Below are 22,089 nucleotides of genomic sequence, written 5' to 3' on the forward strand. Positions count from 1 at the left end.
GGCAGCCTCCACCCGGCAAGACTGGTGTAAGGGTGAGTGGGCCCCAGTACTGTAGGCCTTTTACGCCTTGCATAGAAATTCTGGGTGAGGCTGGGCAGGACAAGGTAGCTCCCAGCCACTCCACTGCTGTTGAGGGTGTGCACTACACAGCTGAGGAGGATGAGCAATGCTGGCAGCCTGTTCCTCGCAGGGAGAGCACAGAGCCCTCCACAGGGCCCCGGGGGGAGAGGGAGCCCTGTGTTCTTCAGTGCACCCTCTCAGAGTAGTCTGTGTCCCACGGAGCTGCAGATGGCGGGGGGAGAGAGTGGGTCATGGTTCCTCAAGGGCCTCACACTCTCCCGTTCCTACCAAGCTTTAGATTTTCTTGAACAAAGGTTTCTGTATTTGCCGTATGCCCTAGATGGTTTCCGGAGGCTGTAAATCATTGTGCTGGTGGTGGTTTTTATGCTCTTTACCAGTTATGCTTGTTCTCCTGGCAAGCTGACCCACAGAACTCCCATGCCACCATTCCTAATAGGTCTTTGCAGGCTTACTTTTAGCCTACAAATTCATGTACATTTTTGTTGCTTGTTTTAATAATAAAAAAAAAAAAAATCTTTCTCATGGTTCATGGGTTCGAGCCCCGCGTCAGGCTCTGTGCTGACAGCTCGGAGCCTGGAGCCTGCTTCGGATTCTGTCACTCCCTCTTTCTCTGCCCCTCCCCTGCTCACACTGTCTCTCTCTGTCTCTTAAAAATAAATAAACGTTAAAAAAATGTAAAAAAAAAAATCTTAAGGCGTTTATTGATCTGAAAGATAAGCACTTTGGGATTGTGTGCCATGTGATTTCATACACCCCCAGCCTGCTACTGTCCACCCCCAGAGTTCCAACCTCCCAATAAAGAGAAGCACAGATCTGGGTCCATCCAGGGTCAGGGGGTCCCAGAAGGAGATCATGCTTGTGCTTCACTTCCACATAGGGCAGAGCAGGTATATTTTGTCTCCCTCCTGCTACCAGGATGTAAACTCCATGAAGAGAGGGAGGGACTTTGCCTGTTCTTTCATATTCTGCCCCTCCAGCCTGGAATACTGGCACATCGTGGCTGTCAGTATTTGCTGATTGAATGTGTGAAAGGTGGCTTAGCTGTACAGAGCATGTTGCTAGGGCCAGTGGAGATGAGGCAGGTGGGAGAAGGCCTGGCTGCTGGAGGGGGAGAATGATTTTCTGAAATGCGTTTCCTTCTTCCATGAGATAAAACCCACTCTGTAATGTGATCTGCCTTGTATTAGTATTACAGAATTGCAGTTATCAAAATATTGCTGGCAAGGGCTAGTCACACTAATCAATGGAGCAAAATCAAGAGGTGAAAAGTAGACCCCAGTAGCATTTGGTGACAAAAGGTGGCATTTCACAGCAGTGGAGAAAAGACAAGGCATTCCAGAAGTGATGTCATGACCTTCTAGAAAAAAAAAATTATGCTAGGAATCTACCTCATTCTTTAAACCTGTGTAAATTCCAGATCAAAACATTTAAATCTTTTTTTGAAACACTCTTTATTATGTGAGTTTTCATACCTGCAAAAGTAGGCAAAGCCCGCCACCCAGTTTCAGTGTTCATGGGCCGTTACAGCCAATCTTACATCTTCCGCCCTTCTCGCTCACTTTCCTCTCCTTTCTTGCTTGGAAGTAGGTCTCTAGAAGATGTGTGCTCTTACTTTCTTAATGTAGCACGTTTAAAATATAGTATTAAGTCCTTAATTCATCAAATGGTCAGTGTTCAAATCTCCAATGTCGGTCTCCCTCTTTGGTTGTTTGAGCTGAGATACCAGTAAGATCCACGCACTGAGATTGGTTGATGTAACCCTTTACGCTCTCTTCCGTCTATAGGTCCCCGCTCCATCCTTTTTTATTTTCCCACAGTTTATTTGTTGAAGAAGTGTGGCTATTTGTCCTGGGAAGTCTCTCTCTACACTGTCTGCTAACATATCCTCTGTGAACCCTGTCTGACCAGGAGGCAGATTCAGATCCCGTTGGCTGGTTTTCATAAGGCTGTTTCCAGCAGGAAGCGCACAGTGTCTGACTGTTCGCTGTATTGTGAAGCCAGTAGCCACTGATGACCAACTAGGGCCAGTAATTCACTGGAGGTTGCAAAGAGTGATGTTTTAATTGTATAATTCTTCATTAACTAGCCTGAATCATTCTGTAAGGAGAATCTTCCCCAATCTACTTTTGCTTACCTACTGGTACCATTTATATAACAGACAGAGGATTAATGATGAGTTATTCTTCCCACTTATTTACCAATTTCAGACCAACGATTTAGTTCACTGTGAGTCACTAGCACACTTCATCTGTGACCAGTTAGGGTTTTGTGTTGCTGTTGTTGTTGTTGTTGTTGTTGTTGTTGTTTAGTAGCATTGTGAACCCATGGATCTAAGCACATTTTGTTTCAATTCCCTATAAGTAATATTCTTTTTAATACTCAAAGTGTGCCATCTTTGGCCAGTAGGAGCCTCTGATTCAGATTAGCTCCTGAGTCCTTCCAGCCTTGAGGTCTCAAACACCTTAGTCTCTCTGAGAGTTCTGTTGCTCTCTAGGCTGAGAAGGGTTCCAGCCTCCCATTGCACAGTTCCTTCCCTGGACCTGGAATCGGCTGCTTTTCCAGGATTCCCTAGTTCTGTTCAGTGGACAGGGATCTTTGAGGACCACTGTCTGGATACTGGCTTATTTGTCATTTCTGGACAAAGCAAGGAAATCTTTTTAAGATAAAAATGATCTTGAGTTTGTATTGATACTTGCAATTCACATTCATTGCTGTAAAATGAAAGTATTAGGCCCTACGTCTTTTCTGTCTTCCTCCTAAGCTTAGAATCCTGGTTGTCAACGACCCTGGAGATGAGTATCCCATAAACACCCAGAGTAATCTCGGAATAGCACTGGCACCACCACCAATATCAGCACCAAAATCAATTTAAGGTGGGATTTTTCTTTTGGGTTTTGTTTTGCTTCAGATCAAAGCACTTAATATAAGAAAATACTAGAAGAAAAACAAATGAAAAAATTGGCGTAGTTAGTTCTTTCTAAGTATAACCCAGAACCCATCAGTGGAGGGTTGGTCAAGAAGGGATTAATATATTTGACCAAGTCAAAAAGAAAAATTCTATACAACCAAAAGTACCACAATGAGAGTAAAACCTCTGCAAACCCACACTACAGTGTCTGAGGTACTCCCACCAAGCACCACCTACCTCTCCTGGGTAGACTTCCCTGGTCGCCCCCTCAGTCCGCCTCGGACCTTCATTGTGGTTTCTGGGGGGTGGGGGCTGGGTATTCTCTTTACAGATGAGAACAGTCTGACTGTGTTGCGTTCTCACCGAAGGCATCGGCTGGATAGTGGCAAAGCAGGAGCCTGAGCCCAGTGTCCCGATGTCACACCCATTTCCTCTGCAAAGTTAGTAGCAAAGCAGGCCATTACCGGGGCTTGAAGCTCTTCAATTGCTCAGGCCACCAGTAGGCAGACGTCTTGCTTGTTGGAGCTGGTTAGAGAACTAGGCCTAGCTGAATCCACCCTCACTCCGCTCTCCCCAGCACGGGTGCCTTCTACTGCTCAGGAGCTGCTGAAAAGTCTGTCCATATCTCAGTGCTGTGTGGGCCTCTCTGAATCCACAGGGTAGGGCTGCCATACATCCTGCTGTCACCCTTGTTCAGGAGGTTGACTGTTGACCTCACCAAAGTGACCATCCCTCAGCATGTACAGAGCTACCTGCTGTCTCTGTGCGTATCCCGGGCTCTAAAACTCAGGCGGTACTGTTTCTTGTGTTGGTATCCCTCCTACATATCGTACGCTCCTTTGGGGAAGGCACCATGCCCACACGGGATGAGTATTTAGTAATTTATTGACATAAAAACCAGGAAAGTGCTTTCTGTATGAATCTACATAGAATGGCTCAAAGAGATGGATAATCGGTTGTAGAAGGTCAAGGGAACGGGGGTGCCTGGGTGGCTCAGTCAGGTAAGTGTCCCAACTCTTGATTTCAGCTCAGGTCATGATCTCTCAGTTCTGAGATTGAGCCCCATGTCAGGCTCCGCACTGGGTGTGGAGCCTGCTTAAGATTCTCTCTCTCTCTCTCTCTCTCTCTCTCTCTCTCTCTCTCTCTCTCTCTCTCTGTCTCTCCCTCCCTCCCTCCCTCTCCCTCTCTCTCCCTCTGCCCCTCTCCAATGCACACAAGCCTGCACGTGCTCGCTTTCTCTAAAATAAATTAAAAAAAAAAAAAAAAAAGGTCTAGGGAATGACTACTCTCTCACACATCTGAGAGCCCATCACTCAAACCGTTTTCTTTTCTCTAGGTGACATCAGACATCCAAAGCACGTTCAACAGACTGACTTGGCTGCAACCCTAGCAATAGGGCTTGGTCTGCCGATTCCAGAGAACAGCGTTGGTAGTCTCCTGTTCCCCTCCATAGAAGGGAGACCAGTGAGAGAACAGTTGAGGTTTTTACATTTAAATGCAGTGCAGCTCAGCAAATTGTTGCAAGAGAACGTGCCATCATACAAAAAAGGTAACTCAGTTAATAGACAATGTTTCCACTACACCTGTGTGTAGGTCATCAGTCTTTGTGCTTCTGTTTTATTAGAACCCTGATGAACACCATTAGCAACACCCACAGGTACAGTTATCTATATCAAGTTCTTTCATTCAACAAATGTGGAATTTTTTCACTAAGTTCCTGTTTGGCTGGGGACTATTACAAGCACTGGAGGCACAAGGGCTCTGCCCTCATGGAGCTTACCTTCCAGAGGAGAAGTAGCAGTAGGATGGTGAGGAGCGCCTTAGGAAAAGGCTGTATGGGGGAAAGGATGGAGAATGCAGGTCGATGAGGGCTGTCGGGGCAGGCCTGGCCTTTGACACCGGGAGAGAACATGTGGCAGATGCAGGGTTCTGCAGTGGGGACCTGCCTGCACCTTCAGGGGAGGACCAGGGGGACGGAGTGGCTGGAGCAGGGTGAACTGGGGCAAGGCAGAAGGAGATGAGGTCAGAGGGATAGGAAGGCCTTCTAGGCCCTGGAGAAGCTCTTGCTTTCATCATGAGCTAGATGGGGAGCCCGTGCAGCCGTTCGTGCAGAGTCTGAAATCTTCAAGCTGCGTTTTCAAAGGCTCTCAAAGGCTCTCTCAGGTGCCCAGGTGGAAGGCTCTGCCTTGTGTGGTAGGAGAGTCCGAAGGCTGCTTCAGTGCCTCAGTGAGAGGTGGTGTGAGGGCCCAGGCAGTGGCAGTGCAATCCAGAACGAATGGCTGTATCCTGCATATATTTTGAAGGTAGTGCAAGCAGGATTTGGTGTTGCGCTGGATATAAGGTGCAGATGAACCAGAGGCATAAGGGACAGCTTGGGGTTTTCATTAGAACAGTGGAAGAATGGAGTGACCGTTACTGAAATGGGGAAGGGTGTGGGAGGAGCAAGTTTGCAAAGCAGGGTGCTTGCCAGGTGAGGGGGTTGGTGTTGAGGAAGTCACGCAAATTAAGAAACTCAGGAAGGGAGGAGTGAGCAGCTATGCTGAGCGCTACTTAAGGTAAGCTAGAGTGAGGAACTGAGACTGGACCATTCATCTGGCAGGTGAGGTTGTCGGTGGCTTTGTCAGGAGCAGTGCATATGGAGAACTGGGAGAAAACCAGGCTGGAGTGGGGACAGGGAAGGACCTGGGGCGTGGAAATGGCTGTTGTCTGAGGTGGGTGGAGGCCGACACAGGGTATATTGTTTCTAGTTTTAAGCTGGGAAAAACTAAGGGGTATTGATACTCTGGTGGGAATGATCCAGATCGCCCCACGACCATCTTTTCGTATGATTTATCTGACCATCAAGGTATATTAAGGACAGCGTGTTTGGTGCTGGGACTGGGGCTGGTTTGGGAACTTAGAGGAAGTCAACTCCTAGTTTGAGGTGACATTCAATGTGATGTTGGCAGCTTTTCCTACTTGAGATAGCGGAGTACTAGGAAGTATGGTGATGCTGATGAGTTTGCGCTGAGACGTAGACTGGCCTTGAGCTGCTGGTGGACGACAAGCCCTGCAGGGACTAGTGGGGAGCCAGGTGTCCTGAATGGCTGGGGAGCCAGCCCCTGTCAGTGAAGAGGCCCCCAGTGAGCAACTGTGTGAAAATCTGGGTGAAAAGTGAGGCCGGCTCTGGTGCACGTTTCAGTCCCAACTAGAGAGTGGTTACTTTGTTTTCAAAAATAACTTGTTTGGTAGCTTTTGCAAATTTGTTATTGATAACGTGTGTCCTTTTTCCTACACTAACAACCAGCAAAACCCCAAACAAAACCACAGCGATGGTTGTTTGCTTATTTCAGGAGTAGCAAGTAGGGAGAATTAGGCACTGCAGTGGGTGTGGTGGGAAGCAGGCCCCTGAGATGAACTTAGGCCAGTCCCTGGAATGGGAAAGCATTCTTGGGGTCTTACGCCCCTGGGATGCCCTTTGTCTATGTCAGCAGTGTTTCCTGAGACAAAACTGGGTATGTGTCTGACGCCAGAATTGATTTCAAGGCCTCCCCTAACATCCAGCCCAATCTGATACAGCTTGCCCGGCGCTCCCCCTTCACTCCAGGGGGCCAGGCTTTTCTCGTCTCAAGACCTGTGCATGTGCTACTCTCATAGAATGGATGCTTTTCCCCACTGCTCACCTGGTGGATTCCTGGGCCACCTTCCACTTCAGCTTCAATATCAGGCCTTACTGTTCCCCACCCTCAACCCCAGATTTCATTCAGTTTCCTCAGTGTTACCAAAAGTCTCCCATATTCTCCCGCTTTCCTCCAGAGCATTTCTCACAATGTGCACTTCCATGCACGTGTGAGAACCCAGCTGGATGGTAGCCCCAAGCAGGCCTAGCCCCGTGCCCCATGCCTCTGTGATTCTGGGTCTAGACACCGGTGCCCCCACATCTCTGTGACTTCAAGGTGCGGGGGAGGGGGGTATAACAATTAAGGTTTCCATCCTGGATCCAGACTAATTGAGTTTAGATCCCAGCCGTCACACCTGCCAGCCTGTGGGCTGGTGTCCGAGTGCCTCCCCTCTGCAGTGGGCATGGCAGTCATCCCTATCTGAGGGTTAGGGTCATGCCTGCCATCAGCACTTGGTCACCTGGTGCCTGCAGCAGCGGCAGGGCTGTGCTCAGGGTCATATAGCAGCCTTAACCCTAATCCTGAAAGGCATGGTTTAGACCACCTTAGAATGGCTCTGCTGGAAGTCAGAGGAGCATGTTAAATACCACGGAGTCTCAGAAAGGAAGTTCTTGCGTTTGCAGATGAGTTGAGTCACCGGTAGGTCTGGTCCAACTCCAGAAGGGAGCAAGGCAACTTCCTGATGCTGAGCTGCCTGCTGCTGCCATCCCAGAGGGGGAGCCAGCCAGCAGTGGGGGCTGGGCTTCACCCAGCAGCAGTTCTGCCGGCCTAGCTTGGCATTGGGGAGGATCATCTAGCCCGGCATCGTGGCAGGAGGGGTCAGGACTGCTGTCCCTTTCCAGAGAGGACTTGCAAAGAGGGAAACAGGTCAGAGATGGGTCCTCACAGTGTGTGAGCACTGGAAAGATTTTTAACACCGAGGACCTAATAATGTAACGCATTTCTGGGTTGTTTTTATATTGCACATTAAAGAAGAAGAAAAGGGTGGAGAGAGATCGGGAGAGAAGGGGGAGGAAGAGGAGGAGGCAAAACCAGGTGTAAAAGGTAGAGACGGGGGGGCACATGCTTCTGTCCCTATTGGGTGCTGCTTTGTGCCTAGGGCTGTGGTGGGCTGGCAGGATGTCAGAGGATTCGTGAGCATCATCAGCTGTTAGTTTTACTGAAGGCGTTGCTGGCCACCCCCCAAGGAATAATTCACCTCCATTAGGTCTCAGAATTTATGCTCGCACTATATGCGTGTGAATAATGGAATACTTTGAAATGACATATGCATCCTCTTGTCTGTGATTTGTAGTATAACCTTGTCCTCTTCTTGGTAGAGCCTGGGTTTGAGCAGTTTAAAATGGCAGAGAGGTTGCATGGGAACTGGATCAGACTGTACTTGGAGGAAAGTACCTCGGAAGTCCTTTTCAACCTGGGAACCAAGGTTCGCAGGCAGTACTTGGATGCCCTGAGGACTCTGAGCCTATCCCTGAGCAGACAGGTGGCTCAGTACGACGTCTACTCGATGCTGGTGGGGACCGTCATGGTTCTGGAGGTACGGCTGCTTGTGTGGAGTCACGGCTCGGCTGTTAAACTGATTTGATAACTCAGCCAGAATTTTGTAGTTTCAAGTGTATAAAACACTTGTTTTTCTAAATATGGAAAAATACCAGTTTCTTTACTCGCTGAACTCTCTCATGGTGTGCCCTCATGCCCAGAGTACTGCCAGGCGTCAAGTATGCGTGCGCTCTTGGCAGCTCTGTACAAACCGTGTTTATTGGGCTTTCTTCTTCTGTTTCCAACGTTTGAACAGCTGGCACAAGGTCAGGAGGCAGGCTTTTTCTGACCGGTTCTCTCCGAGCCCATCAGTCATGGACACTGCTGCTGTTTTTCTCTGCCAGGTTCTAACCCTGCTCCTGCTCAGCATCCCGCAAGCACTGAGCAGCAAGGCTGAATTGGAAGTTCCTCTGTGGTCGCCTGTGTTTTCTCTGCTGTTTTATTTGATGTTTCTGGTTCTTTCTGCTCTTCACGTCATTGTGTGCACCTCAGCTGAGAGTTCCTGCTATTTCTGTGGCCTCTCATGGCTGATGGCAGGTGGAGTGATGGTGTTGATCTCTGCACTGCTCTGTGCGGTTGTGTCTGCTCTTGCCAAGATGTTTGCCAGCGGAAAGCTCCTGAGCAAGGTAAGGCTGGTTCCCACGCATGGGACGCTGTCTTCCTGGATCGGCCTTTTTCTCTTATCTCAGCTGATCTTTCATTCATCAGACACTGGTTAAACCCCTTGGTGTGTAACCAGGCAGAGTTGAGGAGCCCACACTTCAGAAGGGCCAACGTCTGAGCATCCTGACTTCAGACCCTCAGACCTGTGTTGCCAGGTCACAGGCCTCATTTCTTCGTTGTAAACACAGGGTTCCTGTGACTCTAAACATGGGCTGCTGGTCACAGACAAATGGGCAGTTGACTGGTGGTGCAGTGTGAATCAGACATCTCTCAGAAAGTGTTTGAGCTCAGCCAAGGGAAGAACATTTCAGAGAGGAAGGAGTCAACTCATTAGACCTTCCAGAAAGGTCAGCAGGAGGCTGGGACCCTGTCCTCACCCTGCCCTCCTCAGGAGTCCATCCTGCCTCGTAAAGTGCAGTTTTCTTTTCAAGACTGATGTTTTCCTGTAGATTTCTTAGGGTCTTTGGCCTCTGACACCTATATTCGTGATCACGGTAGCAGTGTGGTGAAGCAGAGGTGGGCAGCCACGGTTGGTCCATGGTGCCCGGAGCCTAAGGGACCCAGGGAAGTCACTCCAGGCCACCAGAATGATCAGAGGCCCTTCCCCGTGTGCCTGTGTCTGAGGAGCTGACGTGTTGTCGTTCATAGGACGCTTCTGTTCCCCCATTAGAACATAGGGTTCCCTCAAGCCATTTCGTTTGTTCTCTAGGCCCTAAATTAGGATTCATGGTATCTCTCTTTCTGTCTTATACAAGCTGTGCGTGACCAATAGAGGAAACATTAAGAAGTTGTCAAAGGACAGTCACGGAGTCCTGATCTTTAATCTTCAACGCGTTCGGCATATGGAAGGGTTGGTGCCGTGACGCCAACTTTGTTGTTTCGAGGGAATTGACCATTTTAATGAAAGCTTTCTGGATTTCTGGAAAATTCATGGAGAAATTAAATGTCTGGTTTGGTTGCATATGTCCTGGGGGTTCTTTGGTTTCAAGCAGCAGGAACTGCCTGTGACCCCTGGAGGCCTAGGCCCTGAGGGAAAGGATGAGGGTGCAAGGAGGGCTGGGTCCAGGAGCCAGTAGGGGAGCTCTCGGAGCTGCAGCACTGCCCAGACGGTGTGCGGCTAAGTATCTTTGTTCTCTTTGTCACTCGGCTTAGGACTTGCAGTCCAGGGTGACAGTCCCTCCAGAGCAGAGCAGGGGGTGGGTGGGGGCGTGAGGAGCTGCAAGTGCCTGTCACAGCAGGTTATGCTCTGTGAGCAAGAACTTTAAGTGCCTGGGGTGGGATTTGTGTAATTTTCGTGTGTTTCCCTCACGGAATGCATTTTCCTTTTACAGAATCCAGCCCATCCAAACTCACGATGGTCAGAGTTGGATGTTGTTATCTTGTTGGGGACCATGGGCCACGTGCTGAGTCTGGGCGCAAGCAGCTTCATCGAGGAAGAGCACCAGACCTGGTACTTCCTCGTTAACACCCTGTGTCTGGCTCTGTGTCACGAAATCTACAGAAACTGCTTTCTGGGCGATGACTGTGAGCCCCGGCGATGCTCGCACGGGGAGCGGGGGTTTGTCAACACTGCACCAGCATTACAGGACAGGAGCATCGGCCATGACGAGCTAGAGCCCCACAGAGCGTCTAAGAGCCCCACTTCCCTTAACACGCTCAGAGGCTGGGAGAAGTGGATGGCGATGGCAAGCCCCTGGGTGATACTTACCTGCTGCCGGCTGCTGCGGTCACTAAACCAGACGGGTGTGCAGTGGGCCCACCGGCCTGACCTGGGGCACTGGCTCACCAGGTGAGAGAGAGTATGAGCCGTAGCCTTAGGCCGGACCTTGCACGGCTGACTGGCCACAGAGTGTTCTTTTTCCAAATTCAGCCCTGTTTTTTATACTTAGGACGGAAGTGGTATTTGAGAACTGAAGAAATGGAAAAATAGACTGTAAGCCAGGAATTAATATTGAAAGATGGATTTATTTGAGGCTACCCTAACATGTTTGGGGTTTTTTTATTGCTGAGTCACCATAACTTTATATTTGAAAACCTTTCAGTTTTAAAATGACAACTGCAGCGAGGACATAGTTTTGTTACTTGCTGCCTCCTCGCCGACAAGGCAGGTCTGGGACAGGGCCATGCTCCCTCCGTCCTTCCTCCCCTCTCTCCCCACCCTGAGGCTGATGGCTGAGCAACCTAGTCAAAAGTGTACTGGATGGCGAGGATCACAGTAGAGAGAGGAAACTGGGACAGAAAATACTGGCCGTATTATATATTCTAATTGCCTGTCAGTGAAGACTTAGAAAACTAAAGGAGAAGGAAGAGAACGGAATAAAAATTTATTTCCTGTCGCTGTGAAGGACTTGTATGAAAGTCGCCAGCAGGAAGGGGGCTCAGGACAGTGACAGACACATTCCTAAAGGAGGGAATGCCAACAGAAAGACGAGGGACATGCCCACCGTCCTAGTGATCAGGGAGCGTAGGGTCAAACAACGAGGTGTGATTTTACTCACAGCAGACACACAAAAGGAAGTGATAGAACGCAGTCCCGGCACGCAGCAGAGGACCCCTGACCGCACACTGCCATGGCTCCAAGATACCTGGAAAGATCCATCACAGGCTATAAAAATCATCCCTCTGGTCAAATAATTCTTGTGGGAAATTTCTCCCAAGTGCTAACTCTGTTGGCAAACCTCTGGCAACCACAGGCAGCTTCTTCCGGGTCCTGCCACGTGCCTGCTCGTTTCGTTTTTGTAGCAGGCCTGGAGAGAGATCGCTGGCCTGTCCCACCTCAGGTGAGGAAGCAGAGGCAACTCGAGACCTCTGCCTGAGCATGTGAGGTTGGGGCAGCTCTGGGACAGCCCGGGAGCCTCACTTACCTTTCTGGAGAGTCGAGGTACTGCAGGAGAATGTGCTGATCCCACCCCTGATGCCCCGCCCCCCTCTCCAGGGGCCACTGTGCCCACTCCTCAGTCTGGACCCTCCTCCGGCACATCAGGCCCGACCTCTTCCCCTCAGAGGGTGCCCCTTCCTGCATCACAGCCTTCCCCGTGCTGCCAAATTAGTCCTGTCAGTTCGTGAAGAAGCTGCAACGTGGCCCCATTTCTCCTTCAGAGGAGGGCTTCTTGAGAGGCATCTGAACTCACCTTCTTTATTGCTATTTTTCAGTTGTTACAATGAACAATCCAGGAGAGTGCGTAAAACATCTAGTTTAAAGAGTGACAGCGAATGGACACCCAGGTGACCACCTCCCAGACCAAGCACCAGGGCAGGGCCAGGCCCCAGCATGACACCCATCACCTCCCGCCGTCCCTGGGCCCATGTCCTGACGCTGGCCATATCTTTCCTCCGAGTCTTTTCCAAGTAGTTTTTCCACTGCTGTGTGTTTACCTTGGCAGGGTTAGTCACTCATCCACTTAACAACTATTGAGTGTCTGGCCTTCGTGAGTGTATGCTGTGATGAATGAAACAAAAGAATCCTGCCTTCCAGCGCAGCACTCACTGAGGTGGCAGGATGGTGGGCGGGGGCCAGACAGAGACAGGGGAGCAGCTTTGCCATGACGGCTTTGTGCCCCGAGCCTGACTGCAAAGTCTCCTTGCCTGGGAGCGAGCAGACGCTCTCAAGTGAGTCAATCTGTGTTAATGAGGGAATGAGAGAGGATTGCACCAGGACGTGCTGGTCTCCCGTGAGCAGGACGTGTGCTGGCAAATACACAGTTTGCCCAGAATCTCTTCACCGGTGGTTGGGGGAAAAGGGTTGCCAGGGGAGGCAGTGGATAGCGTTCTATACAGGTCACTGCACTGGCCAGTGCAGACCTGGTGGCAGGGACCATTTGTGAATGAGAAATGAGAGCTCAGGTTAACTCATTTGTCGCATTTTAAGAACCTTTGAATTTAAAGCACCAACGATTTTCTTTTCTTTTTTGCTTTTCAGAAAAATCAGCTATTTTTAATACAGTTCCTAGAAAACCACTTGGTGTAGATCCGTAACATCGATCGCTATACTTACTAGCGATTTGGGGATTTTCCGTTTCATTTCAGTTCTGATCATAAAGCTGAGCTCTCCGTTCTGGCCACCCTCTCGCTCATCATGATTTTTGCGCTGGTGCAGAGGAGGTGCTCCCTGACGTCAAAAGTAGCCATGGCACTTGGCCTCCTGGGTGTCTACTGCTACCGGGCAGCCATTGGAAATGTCCTGTTCCCATGGCAACGAGACAGCAAAGACATTTCCAAGTAAGCGTACTGGCAAATCTATTTAATGTTTTATACACTGAAACGTGCCACGCGGTCTTTAGAACTTTGGAATTGGTTTCTGTGAATCGTGATCTCAGCAGTTACTAGAGCCTGGACAAGGAGTGCCTCAATAAACTGATTCTTTTAGTCTCTTTCCTTTGGCAGGAGAGAGACAGATAACGGAGTAAGGTCACTGAGGTTTATTTTTTACAGTAAAGGGTTCTCTAAAAATAAGAAACGGAAAGGATTCAGTTTTGCTCGGTCAAGAAGTAGTAACAGGAATCACAAAGAGGGGTCGCTTCCTATCAGTTGGGAAACAAAGCACACCAGAAAAGTCAACTTTCCCGCATTTTGACGGTGAATTCCTGGGGTGGGGAGGGGCCCCCCCGTGCTGACTGAGGCATAAATGCCACATTTTATGTATCAAAAACTGGCAGCTTTTCTTTTTTTAAAGGCAATGTGGGGTGGGGTGAGCAGAGGCTGTTCTGGAGGCCGTAAAACGTGGTAAGAACTTTGAGTGTATCCAACCCTGTGACCTGGGCACCCTCTTATGACATTTATCTCAAGAACAGAACCAGAGATGAGGCCTGGAACCAGGACACAGGCATGCTCTCTGAAAAATTATTTACAGGCACACAGAGTACAAATCAAGATAATTGGCCAACAGTAGTGGGATGAACCTCTGAGTGATGTTAAAGCTCTGTGCTGGGTACTGTGTTTTCATAGACGATGAGAAGATGTGGACCAGTAGGCTATAAAACTATCATATGACCCCAGTTTATGAAGTAGATGCGTATTTTTTCATGTTTGTATGAAAGACTCAAATATGTAATTGGTTGTGATTAGATTTAGGACACAGACTCACAGGTGGCTTGTGCTCTTCCTTTCCATGCATTTTCATTTTTTTATTGCTTTTCTAATCAGAGAAAGGAAAGCAAATGTTATCTTCTCAGAAAAGGTCAGGGTGTAAGCTGAGGGCTGTGGCCAGGCTGTGTGAGTGGCCAGGAGGCATGAGGCCCACCTGAAAATAGGCCAACAGTACGGGCACTTGAAGTGATACCCAGAGCCTGGCTGAGGTGACGGCAGGGTGGTAGGCCTTCACCCGAAGCAGGGAGGTCAGGTAGGGGGAGGATGGTGTAGAGACATGTCAAAGGCTGTTCACTTTGGAGTCTGAGACTCTGGGCAGATGTCAAGGCTAGATGTCACACTCGAGGATGTCCACAGGGCTGTCTAAATCTCAAAGTGTGATACGTGAATACATTCCTCACTTCCTCTCAGATCAGTGCACCTAATTTCCTCCTCACTCATCTCAAGACTTGGATCACTTACCTTTCATGGACACTACAGCATGTACCTTCTTGGTGTTCAAAGCATAGGTCAATGCACCCTTTCACTCACCTTCACTGCTTGGTGTTCTGCCTGTAAAATGCTTCCATTCCCCACCCCCATCTATCCTGGCTCTAGATCCCTCTCACTAAGAGATCTACTCCAGGTCTTGAGCCATGCAGGTTCTAGATTTCCCTAACAGCTGCTTCTCTCCATTCAGTCTGCTGCTGTCCATAGATATTCTAAAATACTCCCTTACATTTAGCTCCTGCCTCTCTTCTCCGCTGTGATGCCCAGGCTTGCTGGAGTGGAAGGTCAGGTGGACATTGTCCTAGATAGCATTGAATGGTTTGGGGCAAGGAGGTGAACCCCTTGAAGGCCCCACTGGTGCTCTCTTTCGTATTCACCACCCAGAATGCATTCTCCCCCCTCTGATGACTCGGACCTTGGCTGATTTCTCCTTCTTTAACCCTATTGGGTCTGTCATCAGCTCTCTGCTTAGCACACCTTGGCCATGGGGTTGCACCTAACCCTAGCTCTTTGGCTGCCGCATGGCCCTGTGGCTGGTGTCTACACACTAGAGGCACACAGCAGACAGTGCTTGGACTATTCAAATTAAACTAACTGTGGTTTTAAAAAGGAATTTTTTTTAGGTGCACAAACCTTCCGAGGAAAATCTGAGATAGGAACATTCAGTTTTTCAAAACACATAACGTTATTATGATACTGATTTCACTTAAAATTTTGTTTATTTAGCATTACTTTAAGTGATCAGCTTTTCTAGTATTTATAAAATACTTGATTTATAAAATTTATTTAAAATATGTTTTAGGGATATATGTGTTTCATTAGATGAAATTTTTTGGTATGGTGTCATAAATTATATCCTTTACAAATAATTGTAAGTGAAGTGCTAAAATAATTCTTAATAATCCTTAACATGTATTATGTGCCAAACACTTTACCTCTGTTCTTTGGTTAACTCCCAGGAGAGCTTGTGAGGTGTAGGTACTGTTTCTCTTCATTTTAGGAATAATGAAGTGAGCGTCAGAAGCCTTAAGTAACTTTCCCCAGCAACAGAGCTAGTAAGTGGCAGAGCCCAGATGAGCCTGGCCCTGCCCTTCTGCAGGCCCCACAGTGTTCTCTGCACCATTGTGTACGTGTGCATGCGTGTGCATACGCAAGTACTTGTGGTTGTGAGCACGTCCGATTGTATCTTAGCATTATGAACGTAACGGAAGTTTCTGCTAGAGCTTGACCTTATCCCGTTGCAGGAGTCTTTCAAATTAACCGTGTGAAGCAGGTAGGAGGTTTTTCTGGCACCCTACAAGTGATGGCTCTGGCCTTGTGCCAGGCCATCCTTGGGCCAGATGAATAGGACTCCCCAGAATTCCCATGAGTCAGTTCCATCAGAGATGTGCACAGAGAGAGGACAGGCCTGCCAGCCTCTGAGCAAGGGGAGCCCTGCAGGCCGAGATGCAGAAGCAGACACCCCCACTTCCATGGTGTCACCCGAGTGGGCGGGCACTATGGCTTCTTTAGTCAGCTAAGTGGACTCTTGGTTTTCATGGAAAAATATGTTTTGAGTCTTTCGAGCTGGTGCTAATGAATCAAACTCTTGCCTTTTTTTTTTTTTTTTTTAGGGGTCTTATTGAAGCTCGTTTTGTTCATGTCTTTGTCCTGGGCATTCTGTTCACGGGCACCAAAGACTTGCTTAAATCTCAAGTCATTGCTGCAGACTTCACAATCAAGACTGTGGGTTTATGGGAGATATATAGTGGATTAGTTCTTCTGGCTGCTTTGCTTTTTAGACCACATAATCTTCCAGTTTTAGTATTTAGCCTCTTGATTCAGACTATAATGACTAAATTCATCTGGAAGCCCCTGAGGCATGATGCAGCTGAGATCACTGTAATGCATTATTGGTTTGGTCAAGCATTCTTCTATTTCCAGGTAGGTTTTCATTGCTATTGTGAATAGAAGCCTATTAACTTTTTATCTCATTTCTCTTTTAGTTTTTCTCTGAGAAAGGTTACCATAAGTTGGGAAGTTAAAAAGGCTGTTCAGTGAAGGGACTTTCAGTATGGTGTGGGGGAATGATGCTTAAATTTCATGTGTGTTTGATAGGATAAAATTTAGTGACTTACTGAAGACCGACCCCTCAGTGTGGATCCGTGAGCGCTTAAGACAGTGTGTGGTTGTGCACTAGGTCTATTTACCGTGACTGGTTAGGGAGGCACTTCACAGTTCCATTGCTTTATCTGATGAAGTGATAACTGAAGTTTCTATTCCCTTTCCCCTGGCCGTGCTGTCAGGTGTCTTCACGTGGTTATGAATCCCTGGGGCCCCGTGGTCATCACGTCTTCTCTCCAGTGTTAAAGGGCCCATCAGAAGCAAGTCCAAGCTGCCTCCAGGATGGACCTCAGTATCTGCCTGTGTGCGTGGAGTGGCGCCTGGGCAGGTGGACAGAGGGCCCAGCTTCTGGCCAGAAAGGGACTTAGTTCCATCCCAGCCTTCCCACATCTCTCTGCCCAGTTCGAAGGGCCCCACCCTCAACCTAGTTGCTGCCTCTAGGACCCTGGAGGGTGGGCACAGCTCCCCAGCCTCCCCTGTCGGCCCTGTGCCCTCTGGTGGAGGAACTGTGCGCAAACCCCTGAGTGTCTCAGCTGTGTTTTCCCATCTTTACAGTGAGGATCCGTACTTCCTCTGTGAGCACCAGCTCCTCCCTCCTCTTCCAGACCCTGGGGACTTGTGTGGCCTGTGTGTCCCGATAGGTGGGCCTGGGCTTCTTCCCTGACCTTGCTATTTCTCTCCTGGTTTCCTGGTGCTCATGGCATCCCCCAAAGAGCAGCCCCCCATCATGGCTTTCCATCTGTTCCCTGAAGGCCAGAAGGGGGTGGGAGAAGTTCTAGAAATCCATAAGTCCTAGAGGATGTGACCTGACCCTCAGAACCACCCCCTTGCCATCCGTCTCCCCTGGGGGACTCCATACTTCTGTCTCCAGTCCTGCCCTTGGGTGGCTTCCAGAGTGGCTGTCCCCAGCAGAAATGTGGGTAGCTGCAGCCCTGACACTGGTGTCCAGTACTTTTAAGCCACTTGGCGTCTGGCAGGCACCTGCTGCGCCCTGGTCTCATCTGTAAAATGGAGTAACTAACACCTCATCTCATCCTTGGCTGCTGCAAGGGTTAAAGTAGTGAAGAACGGGAGGCACCCTATATAGTAGCTCTCACTGCCCGTGTCCCTCAGGACCCACAGAGAAGGCACGATTGGAGTCCGTAGGACCTGGAGAGTGACGGCACTTCCCTGGAGTCGCTGCCCATCCCTCGAGGTGCTGGTGGCTGAGGACCACGCTGCCCGTCAGTCAGCTCCACCCCTCACAGGCTGGGCCTCACGGTCTCTCCGTCATGTGTGTGTCTCCGTGGTGTCGAGCAGCCACACTTCAAAGACCACAGCCTTTCTTACCTACCGGTAGGAATGTAGAAACAGCCCTGTGGAAGTGAGGGAATACAGTTAGCCCAGGAATTCCAGAACACCAGCCGGAAGGGGGGAAAAGACAAAGGAAGAAGCTGAGGTACCATGAGCCGCAGAAGAGAGAGGCGCGGGTCGGAGTCGGCCTCTGGATGGTATTTGCTCTGCTTTGTTGGCAGCGACACGCCTGTGTTAGGGCTCTTTCACTCTTGCCATTCAGTGTGACTGATGTGTTGCTGTAGAAGGACTTTACATTTTTCTGGGCATTCCAGAAATGTCTAGGTGGTCCGTCAGTCTCACGGTCCTCTCTCTGTCTGAAAGCCATGCACAGGCCTGTTCCTGGTGGTGACCTCCGTCTGGGAGTTCCACTGTTGACAGTCTCCATGTCTCTGACCGCGAGTGCCCTGGTGGGGAATGGGAATACCATCGCCATGGAAAATCGCCCGCCCCTCTCCCTCCTCCAGGCTCCCGGGTGCCATGCTACACAGTGAGCGTGTCTGATGGGCACCAGACGCTCCTACCCCAGGGGCACGTGGACCGCCGGGACTCCACACGGGAGCGATTTCGGCATATCCACAGATACGTCATGGTGCTTGTGAACTAGCCACACGGTAGACACTGCCGGCACGGGTGGGGAGACTCACTCGGGCTCCCTCTGAGCCGAGATGGAGAAAGTGGCTGCTGGCTTGGCACAGTGTCCTGCACTGAGGCCTTGGTGTCGGGAAGACCGAAGGAGCCACGGTCATGCCCCGAGCAAGGAGACGGCCTCACGTTCAGTGTGCTCCTCTGTGGCATGCAGCCACTTTCCCTGGGTGGTGAGGAAGGAGCACTGGTGATCGCACGTGGTACTGGTTCTCGTCCGGTGCTGCCTTGGGCAGTGGAACCCGCAGCAGACCGTGGTGTGTGCTGGGGAGGCTGTCCGCACGCAAACTCAGCACAGACCCTGTGCGGCAAGTCCTGAGGCACGTCGGATCCTGAGCAGCAGCAGTGTGGGTCTCCCTCGTCTCTCCCCTGCCCACAGCCCTTCCCGCATGGTCAGCTTTCCCGGGACAAGACCTACAGGCTTGCTGCCCCTCCTTCTTGCCCTCAGCTCCGTGATTCCTGGTACCCAGCTGGCCTCCTGGGTTCCCACCTGTTCCCACTGAGGGTCACGATGGCACCACATCAGGACTGTTGAGGACTGAATGAGTCGATGGAAGTAAAGCCCCAGAGCAGGCCGTCTGTGCCTTGGCTGCGATAACAGTATTGAAGTCAACCCTCTCTGGATACGAGTGAGTCGGCCTCGGTGGGATCTCCGGCAGCTTCCCAGTGTCAGATCCACTTGTCCTTCTTCATCATGCCTCCCTTGCCACAGCACTTGGGACTCTTCCTCCCTCTGCTCAGCAGCTCTGAAATAGGAAGGGGCAAGGGGCTTCTGAATAGGAATTACATAATCGCAAAGGCTCAGGCGGCCGCTGGCAAAGTGGGCAAAGGGGAAGCTGCACAGGAGAGGTTGCTGTCTGGGGAGGGGCCCGCTGTAAGAGGGTGTCTCTGAGGTATCTGGGAGGTCTGCCAACATGACCCGGTGACCATCTGGAACGACGCAGCAAAGGAGGAGGCACTGGGGTTCCACTGGCAAGTCTGTGAAGCCATGAACACCTGGCTGGAGTTGTGTCCTCAGCCATCAATAAGTGGTCCCAGGAGGGATCTTTGCTGGGCTGGGACAGACATTTGTGGGATCAAACTTATAAATGTCCTGAGTAGCTGAGGAAAGGTCACCAGCAGTGATGAAGACTACAAGTAGAGAGAGGGACTGAGTCTTAGGAGACCCTTCCCTTGGATGTAGACCCTACCCTTTTGTGCAGGGTGAGCCATGCATCCCTTACCCACCAGGGTCTCAGATCTGACACGTAAGCTGGAGGCCAAGCCCCCCCAGTGGCCAGCGTGCCCTCTTCTTCCTAGCAGCAGCATTCACCCATTGAAAGAGCCATGTGGCAACACCACCTTCAGCCTCTCCTTGGCCACCTTGCCTCCCATGACCAGGTGCAGCCCTCAGACAGGGTCTCTGTTGTAGGGAGGTCGTTGTGTCTGTCTTAAGTAGATAGATCTGAGGAAGGTTTGGAATTTGCCACAGTTCTTCGGCAGACGTATATTTGTTCCTCCCCACCTGGCGGCGAGGTGGGAAAGGAGTGGGCGGGCATCTGGGGCTCCTGGGTGTCCGTGTCACTGTGGCCACATGCAGATTGCTTTGGTTGCTGGTGGCTGTGTCAGTGCTGCTTCTACCTGTGTTCCAGGGAAACTCCAACAACATAGCCACGGTGGACATCTCAGCGGGCTTCGTGGGCCTGGACACCTACGTGGAGGTCCCAGCTGTGTTCCTGACCGCATTTGCAACGTTCGCAGGACCCGTGCTGTGGGCCAGCCACTTAGTGAGCTTCCTGAGCTCAGAAACCAGCAGGTGAAGCTGTTCTTTGTCTCTTAGCACAAACTCTGATGGCAGGTCGACCGTTCAAAGAGAGTTCCTTATTCCAGACACAGGGTTCCAGACCCCAAGGGGCTAAAAGTCTTCATGCACTCTCTTTTCCACAAATAAGAATGAACAGTCCACAGCATGTGAGCCAGAGGCGGGTGCAGGTCAGGTCTGTGGCCACCCGGGCCCTGTGTCGGGATGATGGGGAGGCCACAGGGGCAGCCAGCTTCTGCTGCTCTCTTCCAGCCTATACCAGGGTGTGGTTTCCAGGGACCCTTCTCGGTTTCTTTGCTTGCTGGTGGCCTTATTGGCCACCCTTCGGGCACAAAGACAAGACGTGCTGGCTCTCACCTCCAGGACCCCTGCTACAGAGGAGCCTGCACAGGCCTGAGGGGATGCCGTCAGCGGGTACATACTCTGGGGCCGTGCCCTGCCCTGCCACCGAGAGGCCCCATCGGGCTCCACCTGGTGGCCCGCCCCTCTGGCCAGCCCATGGGGCAGCCTACCCCATCCTCCTGCCCACCATGCTCCTCCCTGCTTCCTCATTTGTTTGTGCATTGGCCCTCCCAGAAAGAAGGCTTCATAAGGCAGGGGCTTCCCAGTCTGTGTACCACGGTAACCTCAGCGCCTGGGTCCGGCCTGGCAGAGTGCAGCCTGAGGGGCATGTGGCCTGCCTGATTCTGCACTTTCCAAATAGGCCCAGACTCTCCCTTCTGTAAAACGGTGTGATGGTATCGCCTCCTGGGGGGTGGGGCCTATGTGAGGAGTCCCACGGGTGCTGGAGGTGGTGTGAGCAGCCGTGCAACGTGTGTCAGGGCTCTCTCAGTGCCCCGGTCCCAAAAGCACCGTTGCCTTTCTTAAGCTACTCAGTAACACCCCACAGGCGTGGTCTCCCCTCTGAATGCCAGCGTCTGGCTGAGGTGCTAGACCAGCCCCCACATGCTGAGTGGGCTGTGGAACATGCGGGGCAGGCCCCAGAAGGACGATATTCCTGCCAAATGTCCCGCTGTGTCCCCAGTCCTACAGGGGGATGTCGCCTGGGGGAGGTTGAGGCCTCCTGTCCCTGTTACCCCTCTAGACCCCCACTGCTCTGCCCCCCCCATTAGAGTGCAGCCCCTGCTATGGTGACTGCTGACCCATGTCTGAACTTCCCGGGACATGCTCAGGTCCCACCTCTCAGGACAGCACATACTTCATGGGAAGCCTCTCGTCCTCACCCCAGACCAGCTCCTGAGACTCAGGCCTCAGGGACCCTCGACTTCTGCCCCCAAGTTCATGTCCACGGGCCACCGTCTTCTCCCATTCCACAGTCAAACGTAAGGGGTGGAGGAGAGTGTAGGAGTGAGTGGGGTGATACCCTCAAGTCACAGTTTAGAGCAAGAAAGCAAGTAAAGGCTTCACCTGTGGAGAGCAGGCTTCCTACTCCGGGGACCTTCTGGCCGCCCCTCTGAATTGCCACGGTTGATGTTTGGTTTCTCCAATGTGGGAGTCTCATTTCTCCAGCTCGCTCTAGGTTTCCTGAGGAGAGATGCCTACAAGTCAGTGTGTTTTCCTCGGATGCACACTTGGGGACCGTCTGTGGATAGTCACTGCTCGTCTGATGGTCAGCTCCTGCAAGCCCAGGCACTGCTGGCTGGAGCAGAGGCATGTGGGGGCCGCTGCACTGCCCGCGATGACCTTTAGGCTCTCGTGCTGCCTGTGAACCCACGTGGGCCACGAGACCACTACTGGCCTGTTGGTTCTCTCCCTAGCAGCCTCCTAGATGTCTCTGTGACCAG

The 22,089-nt window shown here is 50.9% G+C and overlaps 1 protein-coding gene across 11 annotated transcripts in view; it reads left to right on the forward strand.

The window, feature by feature from the left end:
* PIGG (phosphatidylinositol glycan anchor biosynthesis class G (EMM blood group)) overlaps positions 1-22,089 on the forward strand; it is a 56,076-nt gene that overhangs the window by 18,286 nt on the left and 15,701 nt on the right. For 7 of the 11 annotated variants that reach the window (XM_060655603.3, XM_060655605.3, XM_060655604.2 and 4 more), the window contains 7 exons: positions 4,326-4,538; positions 7,968-8,185; positions 8,532-8,813; positions 10,182-10,639; positions 12,877-13,068; positions 16,038-16,347; positions 20,136-20,299. In XM_060655603.3, the coding sequence (XP_060511586.1) occupies positions 4,326-4,538; positions 7,968-8,185; positions 8,532-8,813; positions 10,182-10,639; positions 12,877-13,068; positions 16,038-16,347; positions 20,136-20,299 (1,837 nt within the window). Of the gene's footprint in view, positions 1-4,325; positions 4,539-7,967; positions 8,186-8,531; positions 8,814-10,181; positions 10,640-12,876; positions 13,069-16,037; positions 16,348-20,135; positions 20,300-22,089 lie in introns of those variants that run through there. The other 4 variants (XM_060655606.3, XM_060655609.3, XM_060655608.3 and 1 more) reach the window with 4 other exon arrangements.

Source organism: Panthera onca, chromosome B1 (assembly GCF_046562875.1).
Source record: "Panthera onca isolate mPanOnc1 chromosome B1, mPanOnc1 haplotype 2, whole genome shotgun sequence".
Lineage (NCBI taxonomy): Eukaryota > Metazoa > Chordata > Mammalia > Carnivora > Felidae > Panthera > Panthera onca.